The 19307-nt window shown below is 31.8% G+C and overlaps 3 protein-coding genes across 4 annotated transcripts; all 3 read left to right on the top strand.

Moving 5' to 3' along the window:
- The first annotated feature begins 1045 nt into the window (after positions 1–1045).
- On the top strand, positions 1046–5238 carry LOC123228009 (myosin-binding protein 7-like). 2 transcript variants are annotated; one of them, XM_044653190.1, is made up of 5 exons: positions 1046–1414; positions 1586–2541; positions 2581–3286; positions 4076–4122; positions 4772–5238. In XM_044653190.1, exons 2-5 carry the CDS (start codon positions 1772–1774, stop codon positions 4872–4874), a joined length of 1626 nt encoding a protein of 541 aa, XP_044509125.1. In that variant the 5' UTR covers positions 1046–1414; positions 1586–1771; the 3' UTR covers positions 4875–5238. The 2 variants fall into 2 exon arrangements, with proteins under 2 accessions (XP_044509125.1, XP_044509124.1); XM_044653189.1 differs by having other exon boundaries at positions 1586–3286.
- A 4680-nt stretch (positions 5239–9918) lies between these two features.
- LOC123227876 (VQ motif-containing protein 8, chloroplastic-like) lies at positions 9919–10239 on the top strand. Its single transcript, XM_044652999.1, has one exon. It carries the CDS (start codon positions 9919–9921, stop codon positions 10237–10239), a length of 321 nt encoding a protein of 106 aa, XP_044508934.1.
- A 7794-nt stretch (positions 10240–18033) lies between these two features.
- On the top strand, positions 18034–18669 carry LOC123227875. The gene has a single exon (XM_044652998.1). The coding sequence runs from the start codon at positions 18034–18036 to the stop codon at positions 18667–18669; it is 636 nt and encodes a 211-aa protein (XP_044508933.1).
- The last annotated feature ends 638 nt before the right edge of the window (positions 18670–19307 follow it).

The raw sequence follows: 19307 nt of genomic DNA, 5'->3' as shown, positions 1-19307 counted from the left end.
CAATCCTGGGGTAATTAATTAAAATAAGCAAAATTTTAAGCGTTTATACGTTTTAGGTCATCCTAGAAAAGTTTTATCAAAATAAGCAAACCGTATTTTTTTTACCCTTTTTACCCTTATGTTAAAAAACTAAGTAAAAATATTTTTTCTGAGAATGTGCGTCGGTTTATGGTGGTTACGATGGTGGCTAGGGATTTTACACTGAAACCTAAATATGTCGAATTATGTATATGGATGTTTTTGAATGTTTCGAACGCTTAAAATGATGTAGTTTCAATGTTAAGGATGTCTGGAAGTGTAGCCGTTGAGAGACAAAAACGCGCAAATTTACAGTGTCACGCAAACTGCGCAAATTTACAGTGCTGCGCAAATGCGCAAACACTGTTTACACCGCGCAAACCACTTTAAATCACGCAAACATTGATTACATCGCGCAAAAGTAGATATCATAGTCTGTGATCAGTATTTTTTACGCGATTTTGCAAGCAGTTTGCGCGATGTGAGTAGTATTTGCGCGGTTTGCGTAGCACTATTCACAGTTTGCGCGACACTGTTCACTTTTTGCGTTTTTGTCTTTCAACGGCTACACTTCTAGGCATCCATTAACATTGAAACTATATCATTTTAAGCGTTCAAAACATTCAAAAACATTCATATACATTCGACATATTTAGGGTTTCACTGTAAAATCCCTAGCTACTATCGTTACCGCCATAAACCGACGTATATTCTCAGAAAAAATATTTTTACTTGGTTTTTCAATATAAGGGTAAAAAGGGTAAAAAAAATACGGTTTGCTTATTTTGATAAAACTTTTCTAGGATGACCTAAAAACGTATAAACTCTTAAAATTTTGTTTATTTTAATTAATTACCCACAATCCTGTCCAAAGATTTTATCCGAGTGACGAATATTTGCCAAGTCAGAGATGACTTTTTTTAATTCAATAAAAAATTTAATTAATTAATTAATTAATTATTAGTAGTTGGGTTGAAAACTCCGTTGATTAATGATTAATAATAATTTCCGATTTTTTCTCTCTCCAAAAATAAATACTTCATTTTCGCTTTCATTTTCTCTCTCTCTCTCTCGCTGCACCCAATTCAACAGAAATTACTTTGGACAAAATTAAAACAAGCCAACAGAATCGGGAAACAAAATAAATATAAATAAAAATCTAGGGTTTCAAAATCCGTTTCCTTCCCTATTTTCCTTCCCTCCAAACACCATTCTCTGCTATTTTCTATTTCTCCTTCACTCACCACAACCTTTTTCCCACTTCGTTTCTTTTGCGTTGCTTTTTTTAATATTTTCTCGGAGATAAAGAAAATTCTCACTTTTCCCGGGAAAATTTCTTTGGCAGAGAAAATCTTGAAGTGGAAACTATTTTCCCGGGAAAATTTTGTGTTCGAAGGTTAGTTTTGGTTTATTGTTTGTTTTACGTTGAAGGGGGATTTTTTATAGCTGGAACTTAATGTGGAGAATTGAAATGGTTTTTAATGTTGGAAAGGTGGTTGATTTTCACCTTTTCCCCTTAAAGGTTGAATTTTTGTGTTTAATTTTGGATGTTCTATTGTTTTTGTAGGAATTTGGTGTGAATTCGTTGATCTGAGGAGAAGAATAGCTGTTGGGTGGTGTTAGGGAAGGGGATGATTTGTTTTTAACCGATCCGTAGATCCAAGAGGGAGGATTTGAGCTCTGTAGGAACTTTTAATGAGGATTGCAAGATTTTATCTTGAATCATTTTAGTTTGGATGTGAAGCATTGAGTAATGGATTTAGAAGTAATCTCACCTTCTAGGGATATGGTGAAATGTTGTAATTGTGGGTGTAGTTGTGCTTCAATGAGTAGTTCCTCTGGAACTTGGCTTCGGTCTGTTAAACGGAAATACGACGAGTTTGAGAATGAAAATCGGTTCTTTATACCTGATTTAGCAGTAGATTTGAATCCCCGTGTACAAATTGAGAATGAGTGCACTGCCTTGCGTGAAACAGTTGCTAGCCAACAGAAAACCATGCAAGATTTATATATGGAGTTGGACGAGGAGAGAAATGCCTCGTCTTCAGCTGCAAATGAGGCCATGTCCATGATATTGAGGTTGCAAAGAGAGAAGGCAGAAGTCCAAATGGAGGCAAGGCAGTTCAAGCGATTTGCTGAAGAGAAAATCTCACACGACCAACAAGAGCTTTTGGCCTTCGAGGATTTATTGTATAAGAGAGAGCAGGCCATTCAAGCCCTTACTTGTGAAGTGCAGGCTTATAAACATAGAATGATGAGTTATGGGATTACAGAGGCTGAGGCTGAGGCTGATGGTGAGAAACTTTGCCTTAGTCGAAACACAAGCACAGTTGAAACCTTTGATGCTCAATTGGATCTTCCTGTGTTTGAATACCCACCTTTAAAGTGCAACTTGAATGAGAATTCTGCCCCTTTGGAGGGTGATGACAGTGTAGATGTTGAAATATATCCATTTGGGGAGACCCCTCGTGGCCAGAACGAAAAGTATCCATATGGAGAGACCCCTCGTGGCCAGAACGAAAAGTATCCATATGGAGAGACCCCTCGTGGCCAAAACGAAAAATATCCATATGGAGAGACCCCTCGTGGCCAGAATCGATTGATGAATTTAGAATATAGGATTCATCAAATGGATAGGACTCCTAGAAAAAGCCAGCTGGACAGGGATTTTTCAAGTGGGAAGAATATATTCGAGAGTGTGATTGTTGGTCAATCTCCTAGGCGCCATAAACACAGCAGGAGGTTTTCCAATGATAGTTCAAGTTCGTACATGGGAATGTTTAAAGAAACAGGTTCAGATTTTGTCACAGGATCTCCAAGGTTTAACAGAAGTTTCAAGAAGATGGAACAAACAGAGGATTTTTCTACTTTGAGAAAAAGAGATAACACATCAGAAATTGGCGATGAAATGAGTGACAGAGTTTATACCATTGATTCTGTCCATAATGGAGTACAATATAATAGTTTTAAGGAACCTAAATATGGTGTAGGAATGTGCGAGGATGATATTAACTCACCAAGAGATTCACTGAACAGATATGATACTGAAGATCCATATATCAAGAAGCTCTACATGAGGCTCCGGGCACTTGAGGCTGACAGGGAATCAATGAGACAGGCAATTATGTCAATGCGGACTGACAAAGCACAAATGGTATTATTAAAAGAAATTGCTCAACATCTGTGCAAGGAAATGACCCCTGAAAGACAAATGCCTGTGAGGAAATCATCTGCTGTCAGAAGCTTTTCCCTCATGTCAATTTTCAAGGTATTTTTGGATGCATCGTTTATCCTTTGTCATCTTTTATTTAGGATGATATGCACATTGCCACAAACCAGTACATTGATTTCTACCATGTTGCATTATCGAGTAATGAACTTGACCTTTTACAATGGTATAGAATTTTAAATTTTCTTTTCATCTAAATCTCCAATTTTCCAAGTGCTCACAAACTGAATTATAATCTGGAAGGGTAGTTAAAACATGATTTAAGCTGTAATTAAATGGAACTCTTTTGATTACTTTGAATTTGGAGAAAACAGCAAGCAACAGTGAATGGCAGCCTCATGCTTTTTTATCATTTTATAATTTTACTTTAGGGCATCTAAAACTCCTATAGCTGATCCCTACCAAAAAATGGATTTCACTGAAAATTTTCATTTTCTTTTCTTTTTCCCTCAAACAGTTTTATAATTGTTATTATGCTCACTAGGAATATTTTCAGCAGCTTTTTTGTCCTCTCTGAATATGCATATACTTTGATTTTGGTTCATTTTCTCATCTTTTAGCTGTCTCTTAAACCAGTTTTGGTGTATCTTAGTTGGTACATCATTAGTTTTTTCATATAATATGCTTTATGAGAGTGCTTCTTATTTGATATTAAGTGTGAACATGTTTCTCTGGTTTATATCAACATTGATGGAAGCATCATAAACCAAATATATATTGATGTTGTAGCTAACAAAACTTTATTTTTTCTTGTCTGTTAATATGATGTATTTCAATTACCTGAGCACTCTGTATCGAAGTTTTACCTCTCTTATGTTTTATGTTCAGTGGATTGTGACCTTTGTCTTCTGGAGGAGAAAAGCTTCTCGTAGCAAGTAAGTAAATAATACATAGTTAGTAATTGAGTTACTTATTGATCCATTATGTCTCTTCTCTAATGAGTAAGAAGGTATAACCTGTTCACAATCTTGTTGGCTAACTCACTGCATGTTTTGCATATTGTTTAGTTCCTTGAAACAATTTGAAGGGGAGAATAATGTCCTTTTAAGAGGAATAACCAATTAATGTTCCTTTAGATATTTAGAATCTTTTGGAAATTTAATGACTATCCTACAAACCATACACAACATATTGTATGCATTTATCACTTTTTGAGTAGGATTCACATGGCCTCTTAGAGTAGGCAACTCTCATTTGATGTATTCAAATGCAAGTGTTTAGTTGAAAGTTTGAGACAGTTTTCACAATGGTAAAACCGATAGAAGAAAAATTAATATCGGAGTTCTCTACTTGAACAACTTAAATGATGCTTTAATGTGGAAATTTATGTAAGTTCCAACTACCAAAGGATACAGGATATCTATTGAGAATTTTGTGATACCAATTATTTGTTGATCAAGGCTTTTAATGTGAGAAATTGAGCTGCAGTTACCATTCTTGTGTGCCTGCAGGCACAGCTGCATCCAACATGTGTATCTCTCATGTTTCATCTCATATTTTGTCATAATTTCAATGTTATTGCAGGTTTACAGCTGAGTTATCAGCCAACAATGTGGGCTTGCTAATGCTTCTAGATAAGAGCCCGCACATGAGGCAATCAAGATGTGTTTCCAGCACACAAGTGTGAAATTGGTTTTCAAGTTTCTGTATCATTTGGAAGTTTATGCCAACAATTGCAAATGCTTTTGCTCATAAATGTGAATGCCTTGTGGACTTTCATCACACTTATACCATTACTTTCGCATTCTTTTGTCTGGATTCCTGGTTGCCACGGAATTGGGTGTATTGTGCAGTGTTGATTCGTTTCTTTTTCTTGGGATCGAATAGATTCTTGTGGTTGATCAGTAAAACATGGATACAGTGTAGGCATGCTCATTCATTTAGGTTGTTGGTATTCAGCGGAAGGTACAAGTCTTGTACCAATCTGCCCCTGTACATTTCAGATTCTTGTATGATTTCAACCAATATGAAGTGCTATTGTTCTCATCCAAGACTTCGGCTTTGATTTTAAGCAGTTCATCATTTCTCTATATATTGATTTCTTTTCTTTATTTTTTTGCCAGAGTTCTTGACATAGGATTATAGCTGATCATATTCAATCTTAAGAAATTTTAATGTTCATACTTCATTGAGAGGTTTAATTACATAGAATTTTTCATTCAGGTCACCCTTTGTCGCCTCGTTCATTTAATAATATATTTTTTCCGCCTTTGTCGAATATGCAATGTCACTTTGATATCTGAGGCCCCTTTGCTATAATATTTGTACTGTGTTTGTTTTTAGGCAAAAAATCCCTTAACCCATGTGTGAAGGTAAATAACATTATTGAGAAAGCAACAAGAAGTAATACTGTTCATTTTTCAACATCCAATTTGACTTACTCCAGTTTGGTAGATTGATACTTTGAAGTGACTAGTGAACTAGCTATACGATGTTCAGTCTGGCCTGCCAATGGATCTGGATTTTGGGTATCAAGCGGTTGTTTAAAGCAATATTTGTTGTACGTTTGTCTGGTTTTGGGGAGTTTCCTGATGAAAAAGACTCAGGAACTTTCATTTGAATGTTGTTGTACTAGCAAACAAGTGTTGCAGAAATGATAAAATAATTGCCCCAAGTTAGATGGTAAATTTGAGCCCTTTGGAGATAGACCTTTGGCTTGTGATTGAAGAGTTGATTAGATTCTTATCTAATGGGTCGGTTTAATCAAACCTTTGGAGTTTTCAAAAGCTTTCTACTCATCAAATTCGAAGCCTCCATAGCATATTCGGTAAAAATAATATTATTTATATAATAATAAATATAAATATTTATGCAAATAATAATATATTATTAATTAATTAGATAATTTTAATTAAATATATAAAGTTATGTATATTAATATGATTTTTTTATAATAAAAAAATTTACCTAAATTAGAGCGTCCTATTAGATTAGAATTAATCTCACTCAGTATAATAAATTTTGGGTTTAATAATTACCCTTATAATTTTTTTTTTATATAAAATTTTCTTTTTTCATCCAAATTAACTGAGAAATAGATATCCTTCATGGTCGATACTATATATCAATAAATATTCCTTACCATTACCATTGGCACTTTATTGGGGCGTTCTTCAACTGGTCCTCCGTCTGACATTTCAACGAAAGCCGGCTTTGTATGACAAAGCTAGATTGAGCGAAGGGGTGGGCTCCATATGACCACAGAAGTGCTTCCTCGTTACAGCTTATCGGAAGAGTGCTTATTTGTTATTGGGCTCAATTTCAGACCAATCGCAAAACATTTGCACCATATAATGGGATATTAATTAAAATAATATATATATATAATTTTTTTATTATATAAATATAATTATTTTTTAATGTAATTTTTTTTTTTAAATTTGAAATTTAGAATTAATCAGATAAACTGGTTAACCGACTATGATTAGATAGATTGGACAAGTAAATTGGCCAACCTGTCATAAACGAATAACTTAGTTTAATAAATTAATCGATGGGTCAAATATGTTATTTTATATCTTGATTAAATAAATAAAAAATTTAAAAATATTTTAAATAAAAAAAATAAGAGTACTTTAATTAAAAGCCTAAAGGCCAGATTGATTTTAATATAATTATATACAACTTAGCAGACAGGTTTACTTTGTACCCCAAACGTGAGCTCCATGCATTCTATATTTTCAATTTCCAAACCTGACCATTTGCATATTTATAAGTTTTTTAGTTTTTTCTTAATTCTTAAACCTTTTTTTGACACTAATGAATTTGATGTAATGCTAAAATATGGATCTTAATCTCACTAAAAATTGAGATATTAATTAAAATAGGAAAAATAGTTTCTTCTTGGTAAGGACTCCAAGACCTTTCCCACTCAAGTGTTTGGGTCATCTATGCCACAACTCAACCAATGAATCATCAACTGAATTTACCTCTATGACACATAACTTGACATGAGTAACATAGAGAGTATTTTGCTTTATTCCTTTGGCCAACACCAGGTTTCCCCTTGTGAAATTCCAAACTCCATTGCCAAATAAACCATAACAACTCTCTTCATCAATTGACCCATGGAAATAAAATTGATTCGTATATTAGAGACATATCTAACACACTGTTAAACCATAATATGCAACCAACAATGGCATGTAAAATTACTTTACAAATTTTTGTAATTTTTGTAAATACATAATTTTTCATCCAATATGACTAGTGACCACGAATGAATGGATAATGAGAAATACTCACGATGACAAGTCACATGTTACAAAGCACAAAATCAACTATCCATGTCAAGGACAATCGGTTTATTTCTTTCTTATCTTTGTTTTCTTCTTTCTCCTTGGTCTTTACCTTTTTCAACTTACAACAACTTCTATGAAAGTAGTCTGGCTCACCCTAATGAGAGTAATTTAGTTCTCTTCTAAATATTGGAGATTTATACTTTTTTTCCTTCCTCACTATTCTGTCCCAAGGGTTTTTGAACGTGAAAAATATACCCGTGACTTTCTTCTAATATTTTCATTCAAAACATTACCTTTAATCAAATCCATTGTGATCTTTCCATACAGAGTTTAGTTAGACAAAAAGAGGGTTCACAAGGTCTTTCATATATCCAGTAATGTATAAATTAGTCATAATCATTAAACCTCATCATCAAAAGTGGTTCCTATTCCAAGTAAATGATTTATAACCCTTGAAATGTATTCAAATGATCTATCATGGTGATTCAATCCTAATACCTCAAACCATCGTTTGCTTGAAAAAAAACACTTGATCATTTCCTAGCATAAAACCTTTCTAGTTTTTAAGAGTGTGCGAACATTAGTCTCTCCACTCATATGGTTTAGAACATTATGTCTACTTATTATCTAATGTATTTGCAAAACTGTCTATGAAGCAAGGTCCATCCTACACTCGTATATAGTTTCTTGATACAAATATCAATAGATAATAATCCTTCACATAAAGTAGATAGTCCATCTTAGGGCTGGATTTGAGCCAAGCCAGCTCGAGCTCGAGCTCGAGCTCGGCTCGGCTTGGTTCAAGCCCGAAACGAGCCAGACTCTGCTCAGCTCGATCGAGCTCGAGCTGGCTCGGGTTGGCTCGGTAATTTTTTTTTTTAATTTTTCATACAAAACGACGTCGTTTTGATCTATATATATATACAAAACGGCTCGACTCGAATCCAGCCCTAGTCCATCTTCCCTTTCCATGTATGATAATTTGAACCATTTAGATTCATCATTCTACTTTTATAGAGTTCCTATTAACACATAAGGTAGAGAAAAATCCTAAATTGTGTTATGATACAAGTTTTTAGCCAAAAAAAAAAAAAAGACACCCTTTTAGATCTTTCAACATGATTTCCAAACTCAATGAAGTGATAAATTCTCAAGAGATCCACCCAAAACAGCATGCAGCCACAAAATAATGGAAACCAAAACACAATAAAAAGCAAACACCAAATTTACTTAGATAAACCTTCTCAATGCAAGGGATGAAAAAACCATGGAAAAACAATCTTTTACCATATCATAATGAGTTTATAATCAAAGAAGTTCTCTATAATAAACTAGAGTCCACAACAATATCATCAGAACGATCATAAAAATACAACAAGAACACAATGAGAGAAATTTTATCGTTTCCTTTCACACAAAGTTGGACTCTTGTTTGTTAATCTCTTGCTCGAAGATTGCTATAACTTCCTATCAAAACCCATGAAGAGAAAATAACCAAAAACTTCCTTTAGGTTCAACCCACAACCACCACAGAGTTCGCAGGGAGAGACGCAAGAAGTATGCTCAATACACACACAAAGGTAGATGCAAAGGTGTATGCAAAAAACAAGAAAACGACTTTCGTTTTTTGGGTCAAAATCTTCCATTTTTCTTCAACAACTTTTTTCTCTTTTCTATTCGCTGAAAGCCCGCAATCGTCGCTTCCTCTTTTTAATTTTTTATTTGTGTCACTTTGCTAAAATCTTGTGGAGCCACTTAAAAGCTTCCAAAGGAAACCTTTTATATAGAAGGTTCTTTAAATTTTATTAATTTTACACTAGTCCTACTACATCGGCGGGACAATCCAACAACTCCTTATCAAATATTAGTTTAATTTCATCTGAAATGTCTCAAAAATTTTCCAGACTATAAATACAGACTTAACATTACTAAAAACTCTTTAAAAAAAAGATCAAATTCTAAAATATAAAAGAAAACCACGTAAGAGAATCATAAATAATTTCAGAAAACGTTTGCAATACATTCTGCAAATAAATTAAATTTAACACTATATTTAAAGTATGAGTTTATATATTAATTTCTAATAATGAATTAATTTCTATGAGTATAGTCAATCACAAAGCTTTAATGAAGTTGGTGAACGTTTGAGACGGAAGAAGAAAAAGACACATCTAGTATTCCTTTTGAATTGACTAATTCACTGGCCTTTTTCTCACCCAACCAAAAACAAAATCTTAAAAAATACTTTATAATTTCTTGATAGAGTACAGGCCGGCAAATCTAATCCATGCAAAACCATTGAATATTAAGACGGATTCAACCCTACACCAACTTTATTCATTTCTCCCTCTCTTCAATTTATTTATATAAATAAACCCTTCTTGGATTAATTCTTCATTTTCATTCCAAAACTCTCAACCAATCTTATCGATGAACATTTCTGCAAGAAGTTCGAAGCTTCAGGGTCTGCGGCCTGCGGCTCTTCAGGTGAACAAGAGCTCTTCAAAGATTATGAAGAAGAAGAATAATAGTAGTCATGTTGAAAGAGTAAAATCTCCTGTGGTGGTATATTTGGTGTCTCCAAAGATTATTCATGTAAGAGGTGAAGAATTCAAGGGGCTCGTGCAGCGGCTTACCGGGAAACAAGCATCTTCAGAAGCTACTGTAAAGGAAAAAGATAATAAGCAGGGCAGTGGTGGAGTGAATTATGAAGATGTAAATACTCTTCCAGGCAATTTAGCTGCTGCATAACCGAAATTATGTATCGACATTTTTAGTTAATTTTATGTGTAAGTTGATCTGTTATGTATGATTCCCGGCTTAAACTTTTGATTTTTTTGTGATTAATTATAATCTAATTATTAATTAGTTCTCTCTTTGAATTTGATTTGGCTTTGTTTATGAGCTCTTGTTTATGATTTATGCGCAAATGAAAGTATATATTCACTCAGATGAATCAACTGAAAATTGATATTTTTTTAAATTTCTTTTCCATCAATAATATAGTAATTTGAGTCGATTATTTGTCTTCGTTGCTTTGAATATGATTTTCGCTTGTGAGCTAAGGTTGCAAAAAATTGCGCGGTTTAGGTAACCAACGCATCTAAAGCACTTAACTCATATTCATCAACTATTGAAATGATAGATTCACAAGCATTAACAATCTTATTTTTTTTATTTTAAATTTCTTCCAGTAGTTACATTTGCTATTTAAAACTTTATTACCATGGTGTTCGGAACATAGGTGTTAAAGATGAAAAGTGCCTAAAAGTGACAAGAGATCCTATCATTTAAGTGAAAAAAGTGAAGGAGAAGGATTGTTTATAGACCAAAAGTAAAAAAAAAAATTAATAATGACTAATAAATGAAATCTTAAAAGAATAAATAGATGTTTATAATAAAATGTGAAAAAATATAAACTCTTCAATTTACATAAACTTTTATTAAATATATATTTTAATCGAAATTCAAGTCTTCGTCTTCATTATCGAATGTCATATCTTCTTCCTCATCATCAAATTTTTAATCTCTGATTTCATCTATTTCTTTATAAAAACATTCCTCTTTATTAAAAGACTTGTATTCTAAAACTTTTTTATCTTTATACATTAATTTAGAGTTAGACTTAAAAAAAAAGAGATTTTGTTTTAAAAGCGTGTTTTTTAACTTCTTCTAAAGTGCAATAAAAGTGCACCTAAGCTGTGCTTATGACTTTCGCTCACGTTGCATGTCTTGAAATAGTAGACCTATTACCTTGAGAAGCCTCTCACTTAAATGCGCTTTTAACAACTATGGTTTGGAGGTTAATTAATTTCATGGTGGAACACAGAGATCATCAATCTGTAGTACCTAAGCTTTCTGTAACTATAAAACAAAGAACCGATTTATATATTAAAAAAAAATTACCTTCAAATAGGGGTTTCTCAACACACATCTTGCTTTTGTTGTCACACTAACATAATTATTATGCCAATTAAGAATATATAAAACAAATTTTATATATCATTAATGAAGAAATATTCATATCATGGATTCATTGTGGAATAATATTATATCTCTGTCCAAGATTATACTTAAAGAAGTGTGCACATGTGTGTGCGTGTATGTGAGATTCATTGTGGAACAATATTGGATATGCATCCAAGATTATACTCAAAGAAGCGTGTGTGTGCGTGCGTGCACATTATGACCATGGTTGGGTTCACAAGAGTGGACCAACTCCATCAAGCATTTCATGATTCAGTCTCAAACATTAGTGAAAGGTTTTTATGCTAATCTTAGCAATAATATAGGAGAAATCAGTAACCACATCTCTAGACAGTTTATTGTTAGGGAATATGTTTCCCTTTCTATCTTATTGTTATAAGAGAACATCTAGCCGTACTTGAGGTCAAATTTTTATGCTACGGGTAGCGGAAAAAGAATGGAGCTCCTTGATTTATGAATAAATGGAGACCGAAGGCTTAAAAAAGACAAAGTCCAAGATATTTCCTTTTTCTTGTTGATACGCCGTATAATTGCTTCTAACCATACGAAATCTTTCCCAAATGAATTTAATTTAAAAATAAAAGTTATAGACAAATAAATCCTCCAATTCTCTTTTGCACCACATCTTCCCAAACCAAATTAGTCCTCAACTGATCAAGAATTTGTTTTTAAACCAAATTCATGGCAAAACAAACTGCATGAAAAGTTGAATAACATTTGGTCTGTTGTGACAACAATTGAGAAGTGCCATAATACAAAAAATAGTTGTACTTGTACAAAAGATCTTAGTCCTTTGGTAGATGAAATGGTCTTTGCTTAAAAATAAGAAGAAATTAACAAAGAAAAAGATAACACAGAAAAAGAACAAGAGAATCCATGAGACACTTCAAAAAGAAAGGTTGAAGAAGAAAAAAAGAGTGATTCTCAGTCTTCTTCTAAAGGGGCTGTTGTGCTCAGAGAAGTTGTTGCCAACACCACTCCAAGGATCTTCGGAAAGAGGTATAAGACTACAACAACTAGGCATCTTTACTCTAAAAACACTACTTTTAGTTCTGCTCCCATTCGTCGATCAAAAATAAACAAGTAAGCTTGGGCAAACTGTCTGCCAAAGAGGCGGAGAAGGCAACATCAACCAAATTAAGCAAAGTAGAGTTTCAGGGGAAGTGAGTCGGGAGTTATAGTTTTTTTTCTATAGGAATTAATCAGAACACTCCAAAGTTTAAAGGTTTTTTTTTTTTTGCTTAACTATTTGAATGTATCATATGTAAGAATATTTTTATTAGTATGATTCATATTTAATTAATATAAAGTATAAATTTAATAATAAATTATGCCTTAAAGTATTATTACTCAATATAAAAGAGTTTATATAGTATAGTACGCTTTTATAAGGGTGTAATTGATGTTTTTCTAAATACTATATAAGATTGGTTTTCTCATTGTCCATCATACAATTTTAAAAAATATAGCTTACAATTAGTTACGTTCACAATTAACGTATACAGGAGAAGAAAGAAAAATCAAGTCTTCTTCCACATTCAAGCCTCTGCAATTCAAAAATCAGTTAAAATCTTTTATCAAATCACCAATAGAGTCATATATGTTTTAATTCAATTAACCTATGATAATGATGAGTTCAAATTTCTTAAGAATGAAATTAGGGCAAGTTTGAGGTCAATAGAATTCAAAAATATGTTTATATAAATTTAAAGATTTACCTTGATTTGATGCTTATTAAAAAATACAGAATGTTTTGCATTTTCATATGACTCTGTATATGAATGGTTCTTATATTATATTATTTTACATTATTGTAATTGATTACTTGCTCTAATTTTGATAATACAGACTTACATCATTTAGATACCTGGAACTTCGATTTGCATGGTGGTATTTTTATTTGGTACTCCTATGCCTTGTAGAATAAAGACTTGCTTTTCCTTGAAACTTAAATATTTTGATATAATATTTGTTGTAATTAATATGCTTGAGCGAAGTGCAGAATTAAAAGATATTGTTTTAATATTTAGTCAACAATGATCTGATTGTTGCTGCTTTATATTGGCTTTGTTTATCGTTTTGCCAAATGAGGGGATTTTAGATATTTTTACCAAACCATAGACAATTGTGATCACAAACTTTATAATAGATGATAATAATGTTGTGTGTACATAGAAGACATTTTATTATTACTTTTCTGATATATTAGTTTTTATGACACATAACATTAATAGTTACAATTTACACCTTATGAGTTTTGTACTTTTGTGAATTTTGTTACAGATAACATTACAAGTCTCTACAATCAAGTGCATTTGGGCTAGTTCTTTCTTCATCATTTTGTAACCTAAATATTTGCTTTCTCTCTCAAATATATTTTGGTTCTTCGAGTTCTTAATTTTTATTGCAGCTTTCATTTTTGTTTATTAATTTCTCTTTTAAGTTCAATTGGCAGGTAATCATCTTTCCACAGATCTTAAAAACTGACTGTGACCTGAGAATAAAGAGATTTTAATCTCTCAAAGCAGAAGAGATTTTAGCTCTCACGTTCAACAAGATTATGAACTTCTCTTTCTAAAGAAGCTTCGAAAAATGAGTGGGATACTCATTTCTAATTCAAATATGTATTAACTTATGTTGTTAAGGTTTAAGTTTCAATTATGTGAGTTTTATAACCGGAGTATTTGAGTTGATCTTTTAAAATATTTGACATTTTATTTTTTGTTATAATGGATTTGAATTTGTATCCCATAAATGTAGGCCATAACTATAGCTGAAATAGGTAGGCTGGATTCAAGTTGAACATAGCCTGAACAAAGTGAAGCTTGTTTTTAGGTTCTTTTTAGAGGGTTTAGCTCATGCTTGGATTCAGGCTTGTTGAGCTTGAGCTCAATACAGTTCTTGTTCGACTTGTTTCATAGATCGGGATTTCGTATTCGGCTTGAGTTTGTGTAGACAAGCCGAAATTGACTCAGGCTCACTGATCTCATTCGTTCAAATTTGGTTTCCTTATAACTTGTGCGACGTTGTTTAAATTTTTTTTAAATATATTAAAGCTCAAGCTCAGGCTCATGATCGATTTTCAAAAATATTTTAGTTCAGATCCAAAATCGAGTTCATATATGTTAGCTCGGGTTTAGGTTTGTTTGAGCAAAGCTCATATCAAACTTGAATAAACTCGTTTCGAATCTAACAAGGTAAAAAATGATTTGCATCATTTACTTTGTTGTCTACCATATTTTCTGTTACATGTTTGCATGAAATCATAGTTTACCTAATTACTTGTTAATGGCACTCATAATCATGTATACAAATAATCTGTATAATAAGAATTTAAGGAAAGAAAAACAAATTTCCTATTCACTGAAAATATATACAATGAATTTGAATATAAGCAATTACATTTTTATTTCAAGCACTTTTCTGACAAATATTCAATTTTCTGCAATTGAAGATTCCATTTTGAGAAGTTAAATTTTGGCACAAACTGGGTAAAACAAACAAAAAGAAAAACAAAAATGACTAGCTAGACCCAAGATTTTCTGTTAACGTTTTCGGGTTTGCATTTTGCAAGGAAATGGGCTTAGCAGCATTGTTCCAAAGGTGGCATTGGAATCAAATGCCACCTTCAAATCCTCGCACAAACCTGTTATATCATAAGGTGTTCCCTTATCGATTGCTGTCACATCTATATTCACTCTTGTATCTATCGTCACATCAAATTTCACGACGTTTCCATTCAAATCGCCTTCAACTCCCCCGGCAACATAGTCGGAAACCGGTGCCGATGAGACGCCGATGTGTGCTTTCACCAAATTTAATTCACCTTTTCTTTGCGCAAAAGGTTTGATCACTGCACCTGATATAAACTCTCTCCTGTACCCTACAACAACATCGAACTTCTCATACCTGATTATTTTGTTCTTGTAAGGGTTTTCTACGGACAAAATGATATCCCAATTGCCAGTTAACTCAGACTTTGAACTGTTAACAGAAAAGTTATCAACGAATAGAGAGTACACCTGAATCTCAGGATGTTCATCGAAGCTGGCTGCGAAAAATGATAAAAGAAAAAGCACCCCTAGACATATGAAGAGAATAGGGATACACAGTTCAAATGGCAAGCTCAAGTCGGCTTCATCAAAATTTCTTGAAGGAACTTTTTTAATATTCTTCTCAAGATCTGTTGAAGCCACCATATTAATATTTTTCTCAAGTTCTGTTAAAGCATGTATAGTAAATATTGATATTCTTCTTCTGGATCTGTTGAAGCGCCCGTTGAATAGAGATATTGCAGAAAAACTGAAACGATATTTACTGATATTTAATGTCCTCAAAAATTTTTTAATTAATAATGTCCACTAAGAGATATTATTATTATTATAAATAAAAAATTAGATAATTTATTTATCAAACTATTTTTCTTAGGATCCATTGAAGCCCAAAATGAAAGACAAACAAATTAGTTATATACATGGAGGGGACTACAAAAACAAACCAGTTATATATGAAAAACCCTAATCTTCCAAATTCTTGTCAAATCAATTGTTATACATAGACTCAAATTTAGAATCTCAATTTAGTGTGTTTCGCATTAGAGTGATAAAAAAAATAGAGTTAAGCTCAAATAATTTTAACATTAATTTTATATATACGAACTAATTAAGCATATATTCCTTACAAAATTATGTTTTATAATATAAAAATAAGTTTGTATGAAGAGTCTCTGTATGTAATAGTATTTATGTTCAGATTCAATATTGAAGAATAAAAAGTGGACAACTATATTCAATATCTTGCTAAATCTTTTCAAAAATAAATGAAGGATAAGAAATTTACTTAGATATAAGATCTTACAAATAGAAGTAGCATGTTAACTGCAATATATTTCACTTTGGAGTTATACTATATGTACAATTTTGTATATAAATAATGATATATTATTATATAATTAAATAATTTTAAATTAGACATAAAGTAATCAATTCTTCTCACGTGCATATCCGGCTTGACTTTAGAGAGTTGAAATCATCAATGATGGACTTCATATGAACTTTGCAACAATGTCCTCTGTGGTATGTACTGTTGACTATCATTAAAAAATTTATCTTCCAACTTGTTGGGAAGTTTTGTTTCTATTATCTTTGTAATGGAAAATGCGTGTTCTATCATTGTTAATAATGTTGTTAACACAGAAGAATTAATTGCGATTACAGTGAGCAATAAAATAAATAAAATTAACGGATTTTTGACGATGTTCTCTCTTTATTGGATATTTTCATTAATAATAGCAAGAATGCCGTCTGAATTAATTTTGATATTATAACTGTTGTGCCGTTGTGGCGAATAAAAAGTTAGTGCATGCTATTTTATATAAGGGCGGATACAGTTTAGTTTAATATAGTTTTAGAGTTTTTTCAAATCAAGTTAAAAAAATAATTTGAAAAATTTACAAACTAAGTTAATTGAAAAAATATGATTTGGTTCGGCTTAGATTACGCATTATTTACTTCTAAATATATATTATTTAATAAAATTAATTAAATTATAGTGATTTTTTAAATATAATATAAACATGTGTGTGTGTATATATATATATATATATATATATATATAGAGAGAGAGAGAGAGAGAGAGAGAGAGAGAGAGAGAGAGAGATCGAAGACAAAATAAATATGAAAAAAATAAGTTGTACACTTAAGTGTTTATTGAAAAATTATGTGAATACTTTATACACAAATAATGTCATATCACCAAGTTATTAGGTATTATTTTATCTCTAATTTAAAAAATTTCAATCATAGGATAACATGTCATTTTTTGTGCATATTATTTATATGAAATAAAAAACTATAGTTTACAGTTTGGTTTGGTTTTAAAATCATCCAAACCACAACCCAAATTAAAAAAACAGTTTGAAATTTTTTCAAATCAAACTATAATTTTTAAACAGTTTAATCTAGTTTTATAGTTTGAACTGAATTATGCACACCTCTAATTTTATTTTCAGTGAATTAAACACGGTGGGTACTGTGCAAAATGGTTAAACAAAATTGTATTACTGAATCTACAAATAATACTCTTTTCAATAGAATATTCATTATTCATTATATAAGGGCAAATAAATAAATATATTGGCTGAATAGTGAATATTTGTTTTTTATAATTTTGTTGATAATATATGGGTTTAAATAAAAAATAAAAATAAGCAATATTATCTGTGTGAATGCTATATTTTAAATATCAAAAGAATGTAAAAAATCTAGGTAAAATCGAGAGGATCCTGATGCATATACAAAACTATATCTCATCCATTTTATCTTTTTTCTTGAAAGATTTTGTATTAGTTAGTTACTACTTCAATGGGATACTATGATCCCTTTAACCCTAATTTGACTGAGATGAATTCATTATGCTTATTTTATGTTTCATAATTGTTCTTATATTCAAAAACTTAACATAACCTATTCCCTTCTTCTTCTTCATTTTCTCCTCCGTATATAATCAATTTGTTTGTCCTTCTTCAACAATAAGAATGTTTATATGAAGAGCAGTTCAATGGACCCTGAGAAGAATGTTGATCCAGGGAATGATGAAACTTTCAGGGAGGACTGCATCCCTGTTTTCTTCGTTGCTGCAGTCTACAGTGGTTTCTTTTTACTAACTTTCTTAGGAGTTTCCAACAGTCGTCCTCAAATCCAGGTGAACTCACTCTCCGTCAATAACTTTTCAGTTTCCGTTTCAGAGTCTAAGTTATCTGGTGACTGGAATATCATTTTGTCCATTAAAAACCCTTACAAAGATTACATAATCTCGTATTCGAGTTTTGAAGTTCATGTCTCCTACAGAAAAGAATTTATATCAGGTGGGATGATCATCAGTTGTTTTGAGCAAGCGGCGGGTGAGGAGAATTTGTTGGCCGCAGGATTCAATCACTCATCGGCAACAATTTCCAGGCCGTCTGCTCATGAAGTTGAAGAGGAATTGGTTGGAAGCGGAGCCGTAGAGTTTGATGTGACGATACATGGAAAAATAAAAACATTTGCAGACGAAAGGTCGAGATCTAGAGCCATGCATTATAAGATATCAGGTTCATGTGAGAACTTGAAGGTGGGATTTGACACCAGTCATACTGTTGGAACAATGCTGAAAAGGCAAACCCCTTCGTTTTGCAAAGTGCGAAGCCGTAGCTGAAACCAAAAAATTATTCATGGGAGTCCAAGAAGAATAAGTTGATTTTATGAGTAATGCTACATGCATTAAGAATAAAAGATCATAGGTGTATTATTGCTACATTATACGTAAAATTTCAAATCTTTCAATAAAACTAGCTAGAATAAAGAATGGAAAGTCTTCTCTATAATTAGGGTTTAGAATTTATTAGTTTTTAGTCGAGGTTGAATGATATTTAATTTTAATGTATTGATGACATAGAATTGTTTTGTGTTGATGGATAGAAATTTGAACGATATGACCTTAATGGGTAATTTGAGTAGGCTCTATATATAAGAGTTTTCTCTAATAATATAAAACATAGTATCTGTAATTGGTTCAATCCTAAAAATAATAATTTAGTTTGAATAGGGTTTCTCTTTAAAAAAAAAAAAAGGATAATATGGTTTATGTTTTGTAGGAATAATTATTGTTATTTGAAAGTCTCCATCTTTGACTGTAATAAGGTTAAATATTAACCCCTAACTTTTATGAACTATATAGAAAATTAAAGTATTTTCAGTTTTCTCTAATGGATTATTATATAAAATAAATCACATTATTTTTTCTTTTTTTTTTCTGATTAAACTTTTAGAATTTTTATATTCTTTATTATACAT

The sequence above is a fragment of the Mangifera indica genome, chromosome 10, assembly GCF_011075055.1.
Source record: "Mangifera indica cultivar Alphonso chromosome 10, CATAS_Mindica_2.1, whole genome shotgun sequence".
NCBI classification, from domain to species: domain Eukaryota; kingdom Viridiplantae; phylum Streptophyta; class Magnoliopsida; order Sapindales; family Anacardiaceae; genus Mangifera; species Mangifera indica.
This window is presented reverse-complemented; position numbering and strand designations above follow the sequence as displayed.

Bases quoted from the DNA above. Each gene is read 5' to 3' on its own strand.
- LOC123228009 (XM_044653189.1), top strand. From the start codon at position 1,772: ATGGATTTAGAAGTAATCTCACCTTCTAGGGATATGGTGAAATGTTGT. The intron at 3,287-4,075 runs GTATTTTTGGAT...TTTTATGTTCAG, and splicing joins CCCTCATGTCAATTTTCAAG to TGGATTGTGACCTTTGTCTT. The intron at 4,123-4,771 runs GTAAGTAAATAA...ATGTTATTGCAG, and splicing joins AGAAAAGCTTCTCGTAGCAA to GTTTACAGCTGAGTTATCAG.
- LOC123227876 (XM_044652999.1), top strand. From the start codon at position 9,919: ATGAACATTTCTGCAAGAAGTTCGAAGCTTCAGGGTCTGCGGCCTGCG.
- LOC123227875 (XM_044652998.1), top strand. From the start codon at position 18,034: ATGGACCCTGAGAAGAATGTTGATCCAGGGAATGATGAAACTTTCAGG.